Here is a 22,731-nt window from a genome sequence, read left to right as displayed (position 1 = left end):
TATAATAAAAAATGAAATTATGACCGAAAATCAAGGCTTAAGTTGAACATTAATGCGATTAATTACTGTTTTCATCAAGTGCAAGATTTGACTCACTTTAATACATTTCTGCATTTCCCACACTTGAACCCATAGAAGAAAGTTTGCATTCATGAGAAAGCCACACCTTCAGAAGGACAGGTTTCGGGTTTTGGTCGAAAGAGAAAAGACAAAACTCAAACAAATTTTTAATAAACTACTGTTCAGTTCTTATAATTTACAACAGAAGAATCTTGATTACATTAGCCACAATTTGGAAGAATTAAGTTTCCAGCATTCCAACAGTTTTGTCAACGAAATCATGGAATGTCCAACATCTCCAGAATAAATTTTGAAGCTAAAAAAAGTGGATTTTGATGCAAAATGACCCAAAATCTAATAAAAGTAGGGTAATATTCTCCAGGGAACAAGTCTACGGTATTCAGACCATATTTCTTTATACTTCTCTGCACAACGAGCCTCGTCTCTTCTTTCTCGCCATATCAACAAAATCAGGAGATATATCGGGTAGAAGTACGGAACCAAGGAACTACAAAACAAGGCAACTCTCAAATCGTAACTTGTCTGCATTTCAAATGGAATTGATATAGGAAAAAGAAAAGGAAAATTACCTTATACCACAAGGTAAGCTAAAAGATAGAGCTAACAACAGATCTCCAAGATAATTACAATGTCTTGCAATTCCCCTTCAACAAAGTCAACATCATAGCATTAGTTAGTTGAAAGTAGTGTTCAGATTGAATTTGGTCGGTCACAGTTAGATAACGGTGACTGACCAAATTCACATGGTCAGTCACCACTGGTCTGTCCCAATCCACAAACTTCTATTCAAAAGGAAAACTCATTGAAGCTACTCTGTAGAGACTGAAAAACAATCTATTAAGAACAAGAGAGCCATGGATGGAAGAGACAACATAGCTGCAGAGCTATAGACCCGAAACATACAGTTTACAAATGCTTCTTTAGTGTGAAATTTCTTAATTCTGCACATACGTTCATAATGTTTCCTATATAGGTTCAGCTTATATCATTCAGACAAACTGAATTTTCTAATGACTTGCACACCAGTCCATCAGTAATACCACCGCTTAATAACAAGGATAGAAAATTTTCATAATTATGATCAGGTAAATTCTTACCAATAACCAGAAGCGAGGAGCTTTCCGCCGATAACCCTTGGTGGCTTACCCCATATCAGTGCTTTTGGATCCTTTTTGAAATCATGCTTTTGCTTGTTAGATCCTCTGAAGACTAGGTACCTGGGCAGTTTCATGGATGATAAGTGCAACTTTGCCTAATGCAATAAGTAAACTTAATCTACAAGAGTATCTATTAATAGCCAGAAAAATAAGTTACCCCATAAGAAAGACGAAGCAATTTGCTACAATAGCAGCTGTTGTAAGTTCCACGTGGTTACCCAAAAGCCACCATCCCTACAGAAATTTGACGGTCGTCAAATTTATACTTCATACTTGAAGTGCTTTGCAAAGGTGCTAACATAGTACAAGGGGAAAAGACAAAAAAGAATTTTTTTTCCAAAAAGGTGAGTAAAACGTATATGAAGAAGTCCAACGTACCCCAACCTCATCATTTACCAAAAATATGGTTAATCTTGAGTGGGAAACAAAATTATCCAGCACAGTTACACAGTACCATCTAACCATAATCAGAGTAAGACCGAAAATGCAACTATCATGCTTATGAGGTTTTCAGTTATGTTCACATTATCTAAAAGGTCAACGTTCATGAACATACCTGGATACTAAAAGTGAAAGGTATCCAAACAAGATCACCAAACACCAACATGAAGCCCAATCTCTCTGCAATTATGTCCCATCTATGAAGTAGATGGATGAAATACATGAATTCCAACACATGTATTATACAATATATATTAACAAGGAATTAATGAGAAGCAGGTGAAAAAGGATAAGCAAACAAGTTAATGAACATAGAAGGAAGCTCATACAAGGTAAAACAAACACAGATACTATAAATATCTTAAAAAGACATGATAGAGAATGTGATAGATAATGCCAATATAAAATTAAGGGCAATAATGGAATAGAAAGAACACGTGGGTTGGCTTAGCTAAAGTTTGTTATATTTGAGGTTATATAAGGGGAGTGGAAGAGTATTCTGGAATTCATTTTGGGAATCGGCCTTTGGCTTGGGTGGAGAGTGTCAGAAGTACAAATTCTGACCTAGAATTAGGGAAGAAGAAGAGATATAAGAAGAGAGAGAGAGAGAGAGAGAGAGAGAGAGATTGGGAAGAAGAAGAAGATTAGGGAAGAATGAGAGAATAACTTTTCATTAGGTATTTTGATACCCAGCTAAGAAAGAGGCATGCCCTCTAAATAGCCAATACAGCAAACGGTTACAAAGGAAAAGGTTCTGCCAGCTGGCATAACCAACTACTACAATCCAAAATAAGCTAAAGTTAAAATAACAAAGCAATAAAACAACAAGGAATAAACACAATCTCTCGGAATGAGAATTGCACACCACTTAACAGAATTAACTACCCTTCAGGATCCTAATTACACTTTAGGTCCTTGAACTCTACGTTTATACGTAACAATACCCCCTCCTTTAGTGCATTCTTGTCCCCAAGAATGAAAAAATTCCGGAAATTGAGCTGCAACCATTGCCTGATCCTCCCATGTAGAGTCTATAGATGGCATGCCTTCCCACTGAATAAGCAATTGTGGAGTTCCTACCCCATTGATCTCAACATGTCTGGAATTGAGCACTTTAGAAGGTTGAATAACAAACTCACCGTCAATAGCAGGAGGCAAGGTAGTTAATGTAGGAGAAAGAGAACTGGGCTTGAGTTTCAAAAGAGAAACATGGAAGACATTGTGGATTCTACAATTTGGAGGCAGCTGAAGTTTATATGCAACCTTACCTACGCGTTCCAAAATCTGGAAAGGCCCGTAATACTTAGCAGAAAATTTTAGTGAGGAGCGTAGGGCTAATGTGGATTGTCTATAAGGCTGAAGCTTAAGGTATACCCAATCACCAACTTCAAAATTCCTGTCTGTTCTTTTCTTATCAGCAAACTGCTTCATTCTATTTTGAGCAGTAGTGAGATAGTCCTTAAGTGCAGCATTCATTCGAGAACGTTCCTGTAGCAAGTCTTCCACAGCAGCCACATTGGAAGATAGAGAAGGAAGAATTGGTAGTTGAGGAGCATACCCATACAACGCTTGGAATGGGCTCATATTGATGGCGCTGTGATAGGACGAGTTATACCAAAACTCTGCCAAACTAAGCCACCGAACCCATGTCTTTGAAGCTAAGAAGCACATACTCCTGAGATAATTTTCAAGACACTGATTTAATCTCTCAGATTGTCCGTCTGATTGGGGATGGTAAGCACTACTGAAGTGTAAGTGAGTGCCTAATTGTTTCATAAGCTCTTTCCAAAATGTTCCTGTAAATATTCGATCCCTATCAGACACAACTGAGTGGGGCATGCCGTGTAATTTAAAGATATTATCGAGGAAGACCTGGGCCACCTTTGCCACATTAAAAGGATGGGAAAGAGGAATAAAGTGACCGCCCTTCGAGAATCGGTCTACTACCACCATAATAGAGTCAAATCCATTTGATGTCGGAAGTTTTTCTATAAAATCCATGGCAATTTCTTGCCAAGCCCCAGCTGGAATAGGCAGCGGTTGTAGGAGCCCTGGATAGGCAGCATGATCAGCCTTACACCGCTGGCATGTATCACAATTTGCCACCCATTTTATGACAGATTTGCTCATGTTTGGCCAATAGAAGTGATGTTGTAACCGCGTTAAGGTGCCCTTGATTCCCGAATGACCTCCTATGGCAGAATTATGGCATGCTGCAATGATTCTGTGCTGCAAATCAGTTGTGTCGCCAATGTACAACCTGGTTTTGTAACGCAAAATGCCATTTGATAGAGTATAGTGTGGGTGTGAGGTGGGTTGTACTGTGAGTTGTTGAATCAGGTTAGAAGCTACAAGGTCGCCCACATATGTAAGATGTATATCTTCCATCCATGAAGGCATGTGAATGGAGATTGCCAAAACCTTGGCAGCTGGTTCTTGTTCCTCTTGTTGCCTTGACAAGGCATCCGCTACTTTGTTATCTGCACCCTTTTTGTATTGAATTGAGTAGTCCAGTCCCAAAAGCTTAGAAATACCCTTATGTTGCAAGTATGTGTGTAGCTTTTGCTCCAACAGGTGTTTAATGCTTTCGTGATCTGTTTTAATTATGAAAGCAGCTCCTTCCAAGTAGTGACGCCAAGTTGTACATGCCTGAAGTATGGCCAATAATTCCCTCTCATGGGCCGAGAGTTGTTGATTCCGTGGGCTTAGAGTTTTTGAAAGATAGCAAATAGGCCTGCCCTGCTGCATCAGAACTGCTCCAATACCTGTGCCACTAGCATCACACTCTAAAACAAATGGTTGTGAGAAATTTGGTAAGGCCAAAACAGGAGCCTTAGTCATGAGAGTTTTTAAGTAGTCAAAAGCCTGTTGAGCCTCTGTAGACCAACGAAATTGGTCCTTTTTAAGGAGATCAGTCAATGGTTTACTAACTGAACCATATCCTTTGATGAATCTCCTATAGTATCCCGTAAGCCCCAAGAACCCTCTCAATCCTTTAAGGTTATGTGGAGTAGGCCAATTAGTCATGGCAGAGATTTTAGAAGGATCAGTAGCAACTCCATCTTTAGAAATGATATGTCCTAGGTAAGCAACATGGGCAACCCCAAACTCACATTTCGATGCCTTAGCAAATAGCTGATGAGAAACCAGTAAATCAAAGACTAACTGTAAATGATGCAAGTGTTCTTTGTCAGATTGGCTATATATAAGGATATCATCAAAAAATACGAGGACAAATTTTCGGAGATAAGGCTGGAATATGGTATTCATAAGTGATTGAAAGGTAGCTGGAGCATTTGTTAAGCCAAATGGCATTACAAGAAATTCATAGTGTCCAGAATGAGTTTTAAAGGCAATTTTAGGAATGTCTTCTTTCTTCATCCTAATTTGGTGATAACCAGCTCTTAAATCAATCTTAGAAAATACCACTGCACCCTTTAATTCATCAATCAATTCCTGAATGACAGGAATGGGAAACTTATCCTTAATGGTAGCCTTATTAAGCTCTCTATAATCAACACAAAATCTCCAAGTTCCCTCTTTCTTCTTCACTAGTAAAACAGGGGAAGCATAAGGGCTGGTGCTAGGTTGTATTACCCCATTATCTAGCATTTCTAATACCAATTTCTCAATTTCATTCTTTTGGTGGTGGGAGTACCGATAAGGCCTGACATTAATAGGATCTGAGGCAGATTTAAGAGGAATGCCATGGTCATGGCTTCTCTCAGGTGGTAAAGTAGTTGGTGGTAAAAATAAGGTTGCATATTCATTGATTAAAGGTTGGTAAGTAGGAGATACCTTCGGGAGATGAACATCTTGTTCTGCAGCTGGTTGGATAGCTGAAACAGAAATGAGGAATAACTTGGCTGTGACTCCCTTCCATCCTCGAGAAACTAGATTGTTAAGGGACTTCATTATCATGGCCTTGACCTTAATTTCTCCGGATAATCCTTTTAGTTCCACCTGCTTTTGGTCCTTAAAAATAAGCAACCTATTATGCTCAAAATCAAATGTTACCGGCGTATGTTGGACCATCCAATCTACACCCAATATGATATCATAGTCTCCCAATGCCATGGCCCTCAATGGAAAAGAGAATTTGGTGTTGTTCATTGTCCACTGACAATCACTACACTTAGTGTTAACAATCAGTCGCCTTCCATCTGCAACAGATACGGCTACAGGTTTAACCTGAAGTAGAGGCAATTTGGCCTCCTTAGCCACTTGCAAATCCACAAAGCTATGCGTACTGCCGCTGTCTATCAATATCATAATGGCCTTCTTGTTCAACACACCGCGAAGCTGAAGAGAATTATCTGTTATGCCTCCATCCAATGCATGAATTGATAAGGACATTTGTGCTGGACTATAATCTCCTGCTACTGCAGTAACTTGTTCCTCACCTTCTTCTACAATTTCAGATTCAACCTCCTCATCCTCCTCTAGGTTGATTACATTGAGATGTTTCTTAGGATTGCATTGATGTCCTGGAATAAACTTGTCTCCACATTTCCAGCAAGCACCGGGTATCTTTTTGAAGGGATTTTGGTTTTGGTTAAAGGTAGGTTTGGTTTCTGTTGGCTTTGGTATAATAGCAGTAGAAGGGTTGAAAGTGTTTGAGGGTGGTTTATAGGTAGATATAGGGGTAGGGTTCCATATTTTTGTGGTGGTGGATGGAGAACGAAATTGGGCCTTTGGCTTGACTGCCTCAATCAGATCCTTGAGGTGAGTTTCTTGGTATTTAGCTTGCCTAATGGCAGCATAGATCTCAGTAGGTTGATAGGCCCTCACGGCAGATCGTAACTCAGGTTTCAGACCTGCTATAAAACTAGAAACATAATAAGAAGGTGTAATGGATGGATATTCCTTCTCCATTCTGATTTTGATAGCTTCAAATTGCTCCTGGTACTGTAACACTGATGTAGTTTGCCTCAGGTTAGTGATCTCCTCCACTACATCCTTGATGTCTGTCTCCTGGAACCTTTTGCTGATTTCCTCAATAAATTCTTCCCAAATGGCTTGTGGATTCTCCTTGATCCAATTTTTTAAACCATTTGTCAGCTCGTCCCTGCAAATACAAGCCTACCAGGTCTATTCTTCTTTCAAGACTTACTTCAAACAGTTGGAAGTACTTCTCACACTTGCTAGCCCAATTTTCTACTTCTACACCTTCAAATGAGGGCAACTCGCATTTAGGAAGCATTTTGTTGAAAATCGGGATCCTGGTGTTTGGATCTGAAGGTTTGGAAATTAATGGCTTCTCGCCCAAGAGTCCCTTATCCAAGTTAACACCCAAGCTCGTAGAAGCGTCTTTAGCAGGGTGAGAGTGAGCAAAAGTTGATTTAAGTGGGGAAGTTTGAGCAGAATTACCAGATTGAATCAGGCGATAGAGGTTGTTAAAGGATGTTTCGATCTTATCTTCAAGGGATTGGTGAGAAGTAAGTTGCTCTTTTCGAAGTAACGATTGCTCGAGACAGAACGAATCCATCCTCTGTTTCTGTGCAACTTGAGTATCTTCCATTTGAATCTGCATCCTCTGCAACTTGTCAGCCGTTTCTTCCGATTTTTCCAGGAACTTAGGAGTGAGTTCGTTGATTCTCTGATCAAGATCTTCCATATCGAGACGTAGTTGCGCAGCACGGGTTTTCTTAGGGGAGATGTTTTTCATAAAAGATAAGAGGCCGGAGGAAGGGTGTCTCTGATACCAATGTCAGAAGTACAAATTCTGACCTAAAATTAGGGAAGAAGAAGAGATATAAGAAGAGAGAGAGAGAGAGAGAGAGAGAGAGAGATTGGGAAGAAGAAGAAGATTAGGGAAGAATGAGAGAATAACTTTTCATTAGGTTTTTTGATACCCAGCTAAGAAAGAGGCATGCCCTCTAAATAGCCAATACAGCAAACGGTTACAAAGGAAAAGGTTCTGCCAGCTGGCATAACCAACTACTACAATCCAAAATAAGCTAAAGTTAAAATAACAAAGCAATCAAACAACAAGGAATAAACACAATCTCTCGGAATGAGAATTGCACACCACTTAACAGAATTAACTACCCTTCAGGATCCTAATTACACTTTAGGTCCTTGAACTCTACGTTTATACGTAACAGAGAGGTTCTCTCCTTAGGCTAGCTATGTTGTAGAGTTTCCTATTACTGTTTATTGATCTGTGTTTGAGTTTGAGTTTCCATCAAGACACCATTACCATAATGTAGAAATAACATACATATGGTCAGATTGCATTCTCAACCATAGGGCACAAAATGTGCAAGATCTTAATTTGTATAGAAACTGGATAATGATTTAAAAACTTGTGCAAACAATATTATGAGCTGAGTATTTGAGCTTGAGTTAATTTCTTCACTTGATTGGGAAAAGCAGCAGAAGTTCCAATAATATATCTATATACTCTTGAAATTTAGGTGTTGATCTATTTTTAACATTTCAAGTTTCTTCCCTGCTATTCCATTTTAATTTTACTCTTAAGAAAATTTCAGAATGTGCACATATTGATCTTAAGGTGTGAAGAAAATAAGCCACTATTGGTTCATGTCCTTGAATTGGAAGAGTTTGGTGGAAGCTTATAGTATAAAGTAAATAGATCAAGGCCTAGTTCCTTCTCTTTTGTATATTCAGATAAGTTATTATGTTTACAATGTACCAAAGTAAGAGAAAGAAAGAACAAGAGCGTTGCAAAATAATTCTGCAGTGAAGCAGAAAGTTGAGCACTTACGTGGAGGTCATGTATTCCTCGTGAAAGAAGTAATCTAAGATGTATAACTGAAACAAGGAACCAAAGAAAAATCAGATTTAGCAATTCAATATGAAATCAAAATAGATCTGGAAAGGAAATAAGATAAACTCCCAAGCATCACCAGATTACCGCACAGAATAGTTGGTAGAGGATCATAGAATGGCTCAATGTTTCATCTTGTATACTTTGTGCTAGAACTGATAGGTTGATAAGTAACCATCCCATCATCCCAGCTCTAACAAAGAAGAATCTACAAGAAAGAACTTTGTTGCTGTTAGTCTGTCATAATTCTGAACCCCTGATTAAATTGACAAACAATAATGATTTCCATATATTGGATCGTCCTCTATATGTTGTTAAAAGGTGAAAGTTACTAACTAAAGTGGAATTATGAAAGGTTCATGCTACGAGAACAATGAATGAAATTGCAGCACTATTAAGAAAGGCAGCACCAGCTTATTAATATTATATACAGCACTCAGCATCAGACTATTGAATTATGATGTCATGTATTGCCGATAACAAAACACTTCCAAACAATTAAAGATAGGATTACATACTTGAGGTCAATGCCCAAAAATTGGGGGTTGAGCTGTATACCGAACCACCTGTTGCATGACGAAGAGGGTGACGACATTAATGCTATGTTTGTTTTGAAGAAAGTGGGGAAGGAAATGAAGGAAATATGGATGCATCTAGACATATGTGTATTTATATATATTCGTATTTCCTTCCAACACTTTCCTCAAAAAGAACACACTAGCTTATTGAGAAAAGAAAATTACTCCAGAAGTGAAACAGTAAGAAAAGGTGATTAAATATTTCAGTTCATGGATAACATGATGAAAATATCTTTGAAACAATGAATGCACATTAAGAAGGGAGTGGATGCGATAGTGAAAATATTAAATGATAAACTCTTTGTCAAACAAAGACTCAAAAAATGGTAAAAGAGAACAAGTTGTCTGACCTTATTATAAAATAATGACACCCAACAATTGATGGAAAAGATCAATAAGTCCACCAATCTCAAGTTATGGACCCAACTTTTTTCGGTTAAAATAGTTAAAGTTGGATTGACATTTGTGATTTCAAAATTTCTAAAAACCCCTTTACAAGCTCATGTCTGCTCTAGCAATGACAGGATCATGAACATACAAGACTATTAAATCACATAAAAGATAATAGTATGGAAGAGGATGAAAATTTAGAAAGAAGTAATAAGGCCAAGCTTGCTTCTGCAATATATATTTTTTCCCTTATAAGTCATATTATGTGTTCCTTTAACTACAGACAAGAAACCGGAACCTTGGAAAAAACAGACAGGATGTTAATTGTGCAAGGACATGCTTAAATCCCGCTAGTAAACATATTAAATTGAAGAAAGCTATGTTTTCAGAAGTACCAGTCATGTATTAGGTTTCCACTGACGTGAGGCTTGAGAGAAGAACTCCGGTCTTTTGTATTGCAACCAGCAGCGTAAAGCATCAAGGTAACCTGAATGTAAGAAATAAATGGGAAATTAGGAACAAAAATTACAACTTCACAAACAAAATAAAGCAACAAGAAGCAACTACAGTGCAGTCGGTACATATTGGCCTCAGAAACCAATATCCAGAACACAACAAGAAGAGGACCGTAAGGAAATTTACACTAGATTTACATTTTTAGGTTTGATGGCTAGAAAAAAACTCCGCCTGTGAGGGTCACTTGGTGGCCTTTACAGCCGGTCCCAAACCCGGACAAAGGAGGAGGGTTGCGGTAGGTTTGTGGCGGCCAGCGTAAAACTTAGCCACATCTTATGACATGAACCACAATATAAATATCGTTGGGGCGTTCCCTACTCAGCGACGCGTTGCACTTCCTAGACCCGGGTGTAGTGATAAATGTGCAATGGTTGCTAGGTCGTCGCCCCGAAGCGGCGAGCCACCCCAGGACCTGGGGGTGGTGTCAAATATGCAAGGGTTGGGGGTAAATAAGCTAGTCCGCGGTAATGGTAGGGGTAAGGGTAGTAGGTTACGCTTTGGGACATGGAACATAGGTTCTTTGACAGGAAGATTAGCTGAAATTGTAGATGTTACGAAGAGGAGGAGAATAAATATAATGTGCCTACAAGAAACCAAGTGGGTTGGAGCCAAGGCTAGAGAGATAGCTCCTTGGGGTTATAAGCTTTGGTACTCAGGAAAGGATAAGGGTAGAAATGGAGTAGGTATTCTTATTGATCGGGAGTATATTGATGATGTAGTAGCGGTGTCTAGGAAGAGCGATAGAATTATGAGTGTTAAGCTAGTGATAGGGGATGAGGTTATGAATGTCATTAGTGCATATGCGCCACAAATAGGATTAGATGTCTCTATAAGACAAGCTTTTTGGGAGGACTTAGAGGAAGTGGTGCAACAGGTTCCTAGGGATGAAAAAATGGTACTGGGGGGTGATCTCAATGGACACGTGGGTTCTAGGCGAGATGGGTTTGAGAGTGTTCATTGAGGGTATGGTTTTGGAGATAAGAATGAAGCAGGAAATGATATTTTGGAATTCGCATCAGCCTATGACTTGAGTATCATGAACACATGGTTTATGAAGAGAACATCTCACTTAGTGACTTATCGGAGTGGCGGTAATGCGAGCCAAATTGACTTCTTCTTAGTAAGGAGTGCTTGGAGAAAGAGTTATATTGATTGTAAGGTGATCCCTGGTGAGAGTACGACAACCCAACATAGAGTAGTGGTGCTTGATTTTCGAAGTAGGAAATGCATAAGAAAACGAACACAACAAGTGGAGACTAAGATTAAGTGGTGGAAATTGCAAGGGGAGAATCAACAAAAATTTGTGGATGAGATGACCAAAAAAGATATTTGGACTTGTAATATGGATTTAGATATAGATTCGATATGGACTAAGATGGAGCATAGTATAAGGGAAGTAGCGAAGGAAGTTCTAAGGGAATCTAAAGGTAGCATGCCACCGGGTAAGGATACATCTTGGTGGACAGAAGAAGTACGACAAGCAGTAAAGAGTAAGCGAGAATCCTATAAAATATTGGGAAAATGTAGGAGTGACGAGAACTACGAAAAATACAAAGAGGCTAAAAGGGAAGTAAAGAAGGTCATACGAGATGCTAGAGCAAAGGTGAATCGGGATATGTATACAAGATTGGATATGAAAGAAGGGGAAAGAGACATATATAGAATTGCTCGGATGAGAGATAGGAAGACGCGAGATCTCGGAAAAGTTAAATGTGTGAAGGATGTGGACCAGAAAGTCCTAGTTGGAGATAAGGATATCAAGGAACGATGGGGGTCATATTTTGATGACTTATTTAATGGAGATCGCAGACAAGATGTTGGAGATATAAGTATCCCTCACGATATGATAAATCATGAATGCCTGCGGAGAATTCAAAAGGGTGAAGTCAAAATGACATTAAATAAGATGAGGTTGAAGAAAGCAGTAGGACCTGATGGCATCCCTATTAAGATTTGGAGATGTTTGGGAGAGAGAGGAATCGAATGGTTGACGACGTTCTTCAACAAAATTTGGAGAAACAATAAGATGCCATCAGAATGGAGGAAAAGTATTTTAATCCCTTTGTATGAGAACAAAGGCGATGTCCAAGATTGTGCCAACTATCGAGGAATCAAATTAATGAGTCACACTATGAAACTTTGGGAGCGAGTGATTGAACAAAAGCTAAGGAGGACGGTGAAGATCTCGGAAAACCAGTTTGGCTTTATGCCGGGAAGATCAACTATGGAAGCCATCCATCTAATGAGACAATTAATGGAGCACTATCGAAATAAGAAGAAAGACTTGCATATGGTTTTCATTGACTTGGAGAAAGCATATGATAAGGTACCAAGGGAAGTACTTTGGTGGGTCTTGATAAGGAAAGGCATTTCGCGGAAATATATTGACATCATAAAGGACATGTATGAGAGAGCATGCACGAGTGTACGTACTAGTGTTGGGAAGACTGAAGAGTTCCCTATTACGATTGGAGTTCATCAAGGTTCCGCACTAAGCTCATTTCTTTTTGCCATCGTTATGGATGAACTAACAAGTTCACTTCAAGATGGTATACCATGGTGCATGCTGTTTGCAGATGATATTGTGTTGGTTAATGAGACGAAAGAAGGAGTGGAGAGGAAGTTGGAACTATGGAGACAAACTCTGGAATCTAGAGGCTTTAAGTTGAGCCGAAGTAAGACAAAATATTTGGAGTGTAAGTTTAGCGGCCATAGGAGTAGGGAGGCAGGGACAATCACCCTAGATGGGAGAGTTGTTCAGGCCTCAGATTGCTTCCGGTATTTAGGATCTATTATCCAAACGGATGGAGAAGTAGATGGAGATGTTGCTTATAGGATTAAAGCTGGTTGGTCAAAGTGGAAGAGTGCTACGGGTTTCCTTTGTGACCCCGGCATGCCTAATAGATTGAAGGGAAAATTCTACTGCACGGCAATTAGACCAGCATTGTTATATGGTACGGAGTGTTGGGCAATGAAACACTGTCACATCCATAAAATGTCGGTGGCGGAGATGCGTATGTTGAGATGGATGTGTGGTCATACGAGAAAGGATCGGGTGAGCAATGAAATAATTAGGACAAAAGTAGGGGTCACATCTATCGAGAATAAAATGAGAGAAAACCGACTAAGGTGGTTTGGCCATGTGAGACGTAGAGCGCTTGATGCGCCGGTTAGGAGAACCGAAGAGTGGCAAAGGGATGTAGTGGTGAGGGGTAGGGGAAGACCTAAGCAAACTTGGAGGAGGGTGATCGAGAGTGATATGAGTTTACTGGGAATTGAGGAAAATATGGTAGTGGATAGGACGGAGTGGAGGGAGCGAATTTGTGTCGCTGACACGACTTGATTTCACGGTTTTATATGATGGTTCATGTTAGCCGACCCCGAATCATTTCGGGACTAAGGCTTTGTTGTTGTTGTTGATGGCTAGAAAAAGGAGGAGAAAAGGAAGGACCACTAAAGATAATGATTCAGCAATCAAAACATTAATCTTAAATAACTGTGATCAGGAATGGTGTGTCAAAGGCCAAAAAGTAGAAATTCAACAAAACTTACAAGAGTACTGAATATAAAAGTTGTTGATAGCAGCTCAAAACCTCTCTCTGATATCACCTGTAAACATTTTTAATAAATTAATAACAGTACCTATATGGGCTAAAAATGCCTCCTAGCAAAGACATCCAATTTACTGTTGATCCAAATAAAAGCAGGCAATCAGGATTCCCCGTCAAGTTCAAAAGAGTGTATTTAAACGTGGAAATCGGCAAAGGAGACAAAGATTGAACTGATGAATACATACGGTGGGTGATATAACATCCATTTTAGCACTCATCACAAGAAGAGCAACCAGCAGCAGCAATGACAGCAACCCTATAAAGCAAGGAACCATATTATTACAAGCATTAAGAGCCACAATTGAACACAGAAAAGGAAAAAAAGCTAATAATAATTCAGACTCATAGAGTAACAGACCATTGCAACGATAATGAAGACAAGAGCCATCCTGCAAGGTCACTCCAGGAACAACTTTTCCAGGTAGAATAGATCCAGCAATTGCCAGATACACAAAGAATATAGCAAGTATAGCACACTGCACAAAAGATAAACCAATAAGACCTTTTTCTTGAGGCAACACACATAACATTACACAGAAACTGGCAAAAGCCAATTACAAGCACCAAACTAAGGAGAGGGAGCAAAACATTCGCCCAAACCAGATTTTGAAATTGCCAATTTTGCTAAAGCATGAACAATTCCGTTATCTATTCTCTGGATAAACACAATACAAACATCATTAAGCTCCTGAATGAGCTTTTTTTACAATCCGAAATTATAGTTCCTAATAAAGATAAATCAGTGACGGCTATTGAATGCACGAACACTCGACAATCCGATAAAACAGTGAGATTATGAATACCACGAAACCGTGCCCATCAAAATGCTTCAGAACAGACAAAGCTTCTGTCATACTTGGAGTTGTACAACTAGCCAAAACACCCGATTCATAACCAATCCGAATTCCATTATTATTAGTAAGCACACAACAAAAAAAAGTGGAACATGATAAATGACAATGAATCCCAGCATCAACATAAAGCGTGAAAGCTAACCAGAATGTGTTCAAGTAGAAAACAAAGGATATATAGCAGTCACCATAGAAGCTTGTAAGACCAATTATTGATTATAAAATTCTAAGAAACAGAGCAATGCTTAAATGGCAGAGGTACCTACTGAGTTCCAAGAGGGAATTAGGGCGTGAAGAAGAAAATCCAGATCCATTTTCGTCAGTCACAGCTGCCCTTGCTATGCTTTTCACAGTTTCTGCTCAGTACTCTGCGAGCAGAAAATGTTTGAGCGCTGAGATCGATCTTGAATCTGGACCTTTGGAGAAAAATCCCACTCAAAGCTTCATGCCATTTTCGGCCTCATGGTCTAACTGAAAAAAAAAAAAATCTATTTCGGAAATTGAAAGTAATTGGAGGAACATGAAGAAAAGAAGAGTAAAATTGAAAATGGCATTATCTTCAATCAGTACTAAGTTAATCATATCTCTTGCTAGTTCATCTACATTTCAATCCAAACCCACTACACCGAAAAAACTGTTTTCTACTACTTCTCCGCTATCCAATTCTGTTAACATTGCTATTAGCAGCCTAAAACTCTTACCTTCAACAAGTAGGGTTTTTGCTGCTCCTGCGAGTCTGAATGCTGAAAAAATGTAGAATATCCTCCAGAAACACTTGATGAATCTGACGCTGATAGTTTTCAGGTATGCTCCGATATGTTTTCACAGCTGCTCTGCGTTTTTTTTTTCCAGTTGCGCTGAATTGGATAGTAACTTTAATATCTTGTTTTTACTGGGTGTTTTTTATATATAAAAATAAAAAGGGTAAATAATTTATTAGTGTCATAGTTTTTACCTAACACATCTATCTTTTACCGTCCTTTTATCTATTTTTTTTATATTTTTAACCGACTTAACTTTTAGGACAACCACACTAAAATACAAGTTGACCATGTTACTCTATTGTTTTATATATGTCTATTTATGCTAAAATATAACGGTTACAAGTCTAAAAAAACTAGACAAAAGGACCAAAGGATTAATATTGGTAAAAGCTAGGGGTCTTATAATGTATTTTTGAAAATAGAAAGACTATAATGTATTAGATAAAAATTAGGGAACTAATAAATTATTTATCTAAATAAAAATTAAGTGGCATAAAATAAATATTATTCTATAGAATTAAACGTGAATGGTGAAATGAACCGTAGAATGAAATCGATTGAGATTTCAATTTGGATCTTTTTTTTTTTTCATTTGTGCCCTCATTTTGTTAGAATAATTATCTTCCTATCTCCTCCCTCAAAACAACCTCATCTTAATCAGTTACTTTGTTTGTGTTTTTTTTTTTTTTTTTTTTTTTTTTTTGTAAAATGAGGAAAGAAAAAACAAAACAGTAAAAAGAGAAAAGCAAGCTAAATAATAATGTCTCTAGGAAAAGAGCATCCATGAAATCATCTCGGAGAACATCCTTCAGCACGGCAGGCGCAGAAGAAAAATTCAGAATCCCAGGGGAATGAGTGAGTCAAGCCAGCCAGGAGGTCAGCACATCTGTTCCGTTCCCTATGAATATGAGATATGAAAATCTTATCAAAACTAGGGAGGAGAGATTGAATTCCCCGAATAAAGGCCCGTGAAGGATGGTGTAGCGGGCAAGCTTGATTCACAATTCTAACAGCTTCAAAGCAATTTGACTCCACCACCACCGCGAAGCAGTGCCGACTAAGAGCTAGAGTGATACCAGTATGTACCTTTTATAAAAGGTATAGTCTTTCCTTTTTTTTTTAAGAAAGTAGATAACCTTTCAACTTCTCTATTATCTCTAATTTTGGTTCTCTCTCCATCTTTTGTCTCTGTTTTTTGGGATAACGTACAAAAATATCTTAACATTCGGTGTCAGGAGTAATTTTATCTTTAACGTCTAAAATAGTGAAATTTTACACCTAACGTTTGTAGCTAAAAGCAATTTTATCCCTAACGTTGATAATTTGTTAATTTCAAACACTATTATAAAACACAGATATTTTTATTCCTTATTTTGCACCAATTGCATATCAAGCAATTTTATCCCTAACGTTGATAATTTGATCAATTTCAGACAATATTATAAAACACATATATTTTTGTTCCTTATTTTACACAAATTGCATATCAATTCGTTCTAAAAAAAGATTTCATGTTTTTTTTTTAATTTAATAATAGAATTGGAGATTAATATTTATAAATTCGGTAAAAAAATTTAATTTTTTTTGTCTAATTCGTATAAAAGACAGTTTTTTTCATATCCCAACATATGTTTGTGATTTGTTACTGATAAAATAATGCACGTGTGAAATGTAAATGACAAGATTCATGACCGAGAAGACAGTTTGATGAATTATTTATCAAATTGACCAAATTTATCAACTTTATGTGTAAAGTTGCTCTTGGTTTCCCATGTTATGGGTAAAATTGCACCATTTTAGATGTTGGGGATAAAATTGCTCATGACCCAAAACATTAGTAGTATTTTTGCACCTTACCTTTTTTTTTATCTTTCTCAGTTCGTCTTCTTTTTCGATGTGGGTTTTATAGTTATCAGATAGATTGATCTACACAGTTGTGTGGTTCTATTTCCAGGTTTGTGAGTGGTTATTTGTTGCTAGGTGTGTGTGGTACAATAAGCTTATTTGATATGTGTTTTGGACATGACGTTTATTTTGGCCATTAGTAAAATTTCAAGGAATTTGGCTGCACCCAAGTTCTAGGAAGAACATGATAACCAGTTCTTGGATGTTTTTTGGACCAATATCTTTATGTTTTTAAGTTTTATCTGTTTGCAAGTCTCATGTATTGTGTGATGTTTTCACGGTGTTTTTTTTTGTGCGTCATATATCTGTATAATAATATATGTTTTCATAGTGAATTGCATATAATGTTTAATGTAATGGTTTTTTCAATCAAACTAATTATGAAGCACACGTAATTTTTTAAAAATGTTATAAAAGTTTAGGGAGATAAAAGAACATTTACACGAGTCATATGACTTTAGGCTTTACCAAATAAAATAATATTACCTTTATTATCAAATTGAAGAGATATATATGTACCAAATAAAATAATATTACCTTTATTATCAAATTGAAGAGATATATATGCGCGAGATTAGATGATAAATAAATCAATATATGTATAATCAAAATAAAGTAAATAATTTAATTTATGCTTGTATTTTCAGAAGCTCAATATGTTATTGTTGTGATATTTGCTTCCATCACATGTTAACTTACTAAACTATTGAATGCTTTTTTTTTAGAAAACATTCTTTTTTTAATATTTAAATTTCTATAATTATCTTCCCATTTTTTTACTAAATTTTATTTTTCAATTTATTAAAATGATTACATTTTCTAAATACCCGAAGCAAAGCAAAGCGAGGGATTTGTCCTAGTTAAATATTATAAATAATAAAACAATTAAATAAAGTAATGTGTAATTTTTTTATAAATACTAAAGTTAATTATATTTTTTTATTGGTAATATTTTAATTTATCTAAATAAGTACACTAAATATTTTTAAATAATGTTATTTAATAAGTTAAAATAAGCACTTCATATATTAATTTTAAATATTTAAATTGTATTAATATCAAACAACCACTTAATTTTTCTTCCTTTGATAAGAAGTCGAGGTTCACGTTTATTGTTTAGGTACATGCGCTGAGAACGGTCTTTGGAATAGTTCTGATGATCAAGTCAGTAAATGATAAAGATCAGTAGAGAGAGAAAAAGCTACTCCTCTTATAGTGCATGGTAAGTTTTATTTATAGGTTTTGGGTGAAATAGTGGTAAATGATCGAAGTACCCTTAGAATCTTGGGTCCACTGAATAGGGAACTTCCAGGGTGTCAGGATCTGATGGTTCCTCCAATGTCGAAGGGTCATGGAAGTTGGGTTCGACGGTCAGTCCGAAATCGAGGAATCTCAGATGCTTCATCAAAAGTCCCCCTTGTGGCGATAAGTCACGGTGTGCGATGCCTTCAAATGGTGATGAGGGAGGGGAGATGCATGCATTTTTATCCTATTTCTACGTCTGCGTGCTCTCTTTGAATGATTTTGGCAGCTGTTTTCTTCAGTAATAGTGCCACGTGGCCTGGTTTATGCTTTCTTTGAATGATTTTGGCTGCTTCAATAATTGAGTTTGTCAGGTGCCATAAATGGATTTTGGTTCCCAATGTTGGTGACCTTTGAGCTTTCCTTGTTTTGGTTATAAAATCGTTTTTTCTTCCCTCGTTTTGTCTCATTTTGCTTTTTTGTTGTGCTCTTGTTCGTATCTACAAGGTTCGCAACATTTCTTCTGACAAGCTTCCATTATTTCCAATGGCTCTTTGTTATTTCAAGCAAGTTATTATGAGGTCAATGATTTGCTACCTTCCTTGTTTCTTTTCCTCCTTTATGCATATCATTCCCCCTAGTTTAAGATGAACATTAAGGTTTCTAGAGTATGTTTATTAGTGAGCTTAGTTCAGATTGCCCAGTGGAGAGGTTAGCGAATGAGATGGTGAAGGAACAATTGGGAGAGGATTTACGGTCAGAGGTAGGACCGTCGGGGTCAGAGGGATCGAGTGAGAAGGTGGCTACGACCTTTGTAGGTGTTAGAAGGAAGGTGGTTGTAAAGAAGCACTCCGTTTTGCCGCGGCCTGGTGAGTGGGATTCCTACCAAATAATTAGGAGATAGTAGTGGGTTGAGTTCCTAAAAGTTCTATTTTCAGTTTTAATGATTAGCCTATATATAGGCATAATATTTACGTTTTTTTAGAAGAATTCTTGAGATTTTATTTAATAAAAACATTATTTTTCTGCCACTGTCTTCTACCCTTTTAATCCAAAAATCCTAACAATTGGTAGCTTTATTGATCTTAAGGGATTTGTGAGTATTTGTGAGAAAACAAAATCATGAATTCTTTCTCCTTCAATTTCTAATGGCAAATATTACTAAATTTAGGCTGTCAAAATGAAAGCTCATCTGAGAGGTTCGGGTTTATAGTAGTGGGTTGAATCTGATGGGGAGATACCACCTCTTAAAAACAATCTAACACTAAATCAAATTAGAGCTCATGGAGATGAGGCTCCAAGAGTTTTATCAATAATTCATGTTATTGTCTCATAATCAATTTTCACAAGAATCATAACTTGTAAACAGGAAAATAAACTTGGGATAAATTAAAAGAACTTTACCAAGGTAACGAAAGAACCAAGAGGATGCATGTCTTGAATCTTAAAAGTTATTTTAAGACTCTAAGGGTCCGTTTGGTATGCCGTAATGCAATGTAATGTAATCAAAGTTGTAATGGAATGGAATGGAATGGTAATTCCATTACCATGTTTGGTTGACAATCATGATGTAATGTAATGACCATTACAATATTTATATTTTCCTAATTCAATGTAATCATAAAATTTTATTTACATAATTAAAATCGACGAAAAACATGAAAAGCACGAAAAATGTGAAAAATCGAATCGAAATCAAATACAAAATTAGATTAACCGAAATCAATAAATTAGTATATAGTTTTCGTTTTTTCTTGTTTTTTTTTACATTTTTCTCGTTTCTTTTAATTTCCATTTTCAACAATTTTCACCGTTTTTTTAATTTCCATTTTGCAACATTTTTCACCGTTTTTCTATTTTCTCTTTTTTCCGGTTTTTCATTTTTCTTTTCATTTTTTCGGTTTTTCGCATTTTTTTCATTTTTCTCGTTTTCAATTTTCATGTTTTTCTACTTTTTGAGACGTGAGTAGGGGTGTGCATCGGTTCGGTTTAAACCGCATACCGAACCGAGTGAATTCGGTTTTTTAACAATTCGGTTCGCCATCAGTTTTAATTTTAAATGTATTTCGGTATTCGGTTCAGTTTGATAGAAAATGTAAAAAAAATCGAACCACACCGAATTACACATATTTTACATTTATATATATATATATATATATATATATATATATATATATATATATATATTACAAGTTTAGTTTTTTTTTATTGTTGAGATAATAATCCAATATAGATATATTTTGGAAATATTTCAATTTTGTTGTTGTTGAGGTAAATTTAATGAGAAAATATAGTGAATTTTATTTGTTATTTGTTATTTTTAACTTAATTCGGTTTGTTTTAAACCGAACTGAACCGCATATTTCGGTTCAGTTTTAATTCGATTTTACCTATTATCCGGTTCGGTGTCGGTTTGAATTATTTTGATCATTTCGGTATTCGTTTTTTTTTATTCGGTTCGGTTTTGTACCGATGCACGCCCCTAGACGTGAGATTTGAGAAATGAGAGGTTAGATGACAATGTAATGAGAATTCAAGTCATTTTTCTATGTAATGGGGATTACAAGATTTCTTCAACAAAATTTAACTCAAGGTTTTCTCATTCCATTACAATGAAATTGTAATATGCAACCAAACATGGTAATGAGCCTTCAATGTAATGGCCATTCCATTACGAAGCTCATTACGTCTTACCAAACGACACCTAAGTATGAAAGAAAGAGTTGATTCATGAGTATTATGATAAGTTGATTGCGGTGGTGAACAAAATTCGGCTGATGGGAGACAATCTACTAGATAGTAGAATTGTAGAGAAATTATTTGTGAACTTGCCTGAAAGGTTTGAGGCAAAACTTGCATCTCTTGAATACTCAAGAGATATAAGTGAATTGACCTTATCCGAATTAATTAATTATTTGCAGGCTCAAGAACAAAGAAGGGCAATGAGAAATAGAGAAAATGAACAAGTTGTTAAAGGAGCTTTCCTTACCAAAACTTCAAAAGGAAAAATGAAAATTATCTGTATGGTCTTTTTGAGAAGTACGACCACGAAGAAATGGCTGTTGGCACAAGAGGAAGCCTCGATGTTTTAAATCCAAAAAATTTGGGCACGTTCAAGGAAATTGCAGAAATAATAAAACAGAAGAAAATGTCAATTTGACATATGTTGTTGTTTTAATGTTGAAGAGAAGTGCTCCAATAATTGAAGGTGGGTGAGAAGTGCACCGAGAAGCTATTTCTATGAAAAGTTCTCCGATTACAAAGTGATGATGGGAAGTACATCATATGTCACAAACAAAAATCAACTTTGAATTAAGAGGGAATGTTGAGATTTGATTTTGATTCAAAGTTGATTTTCACTAAGTTTGAATTGTTAAAAAAAATAGTATGTCTTCATTATTTCATTGTTAGTGGAATTAGTGGGATTCCTAACAAATAATTAGGAGATGGTAAGTTGAGTTAAGTTTTATTTTCAGTTTTAATGTTAGTTTATATATAGGCATATATAAACTTTTTTTAGAAGAATTGTTGAGATTTTATTTAATAAAAAATATTATTTTTCTATCGCTTTCTTCTACCCTTTTCATCCAAAAAGCCCTAACAATTAAAACACAAAGGAAACAATATTATATCTTTAATCTCCTATGAATTTGATTGTGTCAAACTCTAAAACTAATAATGTCTTCAACTTTTATATATTTAAATGTATAGATATAGATTTGAATAAATGTTAAACTAAATTTCATCACATTTCTTTATCATATTATCATATTGTTACTCTTAAGTGTTGAAGCGAGCTTACACTCACTTGATTCAAATCTTTGTCAAGTTTCATATCAAGAAATGTCTTTCCATGATAAAACATTCATACTATTTTTCTCATATAGGTAACTAATTAGGACAGTAAAGTAGATCTAATTTTCCAATTATGTTAAATAAAAACCCACCTCAATAAAAAGTTGCTACAAAACATTTCTCAATATGGATTCAGATGTAATTAATGTATAAATCTGGTGCAAAACCTAATTCAATATATCAAACATATTTAAAAATTATCTAGCACTTACATGGTAACAGCGCTATGGTTAATCCAATTTTAGGACTCAATAACCGACCTCCTCTAACCCCATATCTACAACGTCGGTTGGCCATAAATTAAAATAATAAAAATGCAGGCTATGGGGTTCGAACCCATGCGTACTTATGTACAGAAGATCTTAAGTCTTCCCCCTTAACCTCTCGGGCAAACCTGCTTGTTTATGAATTAATTAAATGAGTAATTATTAGCTAGAGAATTTATTTTATTAAATAAAAATTATAACTTTTCATTTTATAGAAGGAAAATTTAGAAATTAAAAAGTGAAATATAATTAAATAAGATAAAATATTTTATTTCGAAACA

At 36.2% G+C, this 22,731-nt stretch overlaps 1 protein-coding gene and 1 non-coding gene across 2 annotated transcripts; both read right to left on the bottom strand.

Moving 5' to 3' along the window:
* Positions 1 to 158: 158 nt before the first annotated feature.
* On the bottom strand, positions 159 to 15,275 carry LOC136208998 (delta(14)-sterol reductase). The gene is made up of 14 exons (XM_066000327.1): positions 15,120 to 15,275; positions 14,685 to 14,889; positions 13,926 to 14,043; positions 13,753 to 13,823; positions 13,509 to 13,565; positions 9,836 to 9,927; positions 8,991 to 9,038; positions 8,560 to 8,680; positions 8,410 to 8,456; positions 1,795 to 1,876; positions 1,396 to 1,472; positions 1,179 to 1,298; positions 651 to 725; positions 159 to 568 (listed from the first exon to the last, which is right to left on the bottom strand). Exons 2-14 carry the CDS (start codon positions 14,730 to 14,732, stop codon positions 415 to 417), a joined length of 1,110 nt encoding a protein of 369 aa, XP_065856399.1. The 5' UTR covers positions 14,733 to 14,889; positions 15,120 to 15,275; the 3' UTR covers positions 159 to 414.
* A 7,224-nt stretch (positions 15,276 to 22,499) lies between these two features.
* On the bottom strand, positions 22,500 to 22,582 carry TRNAL-UAA (transfer RNA leucine (anticodon UAA)). The gene has a single exon. It is a non-coding gene; the product is annotated as a tRNA-Leu (tRNA).
* Between the last annotated feature and the right edge of the window lie 149 nt (positions 22,583 to 22,731).

This window comes from Euphorbia lathyris, chromosome 10, assembly GCF_963576675.1.
Source record: "Euphorbia lathyris chromosome 10, ddEupLath1.1, whole genome shotgun sequence".
Lineage (NCBI taxonomy): Eukaryota > Viridiplantae > Streptophyta > Magnoliopsida > Malpighiales > Euphorbiaceae > Euphorbia > Euphorbia lathyris.
The sequence above is the reverse complement of the archived record's forward strand: the minus strand, read 5'-3'. Positions and strand labels throughout refer to the sequence as shown.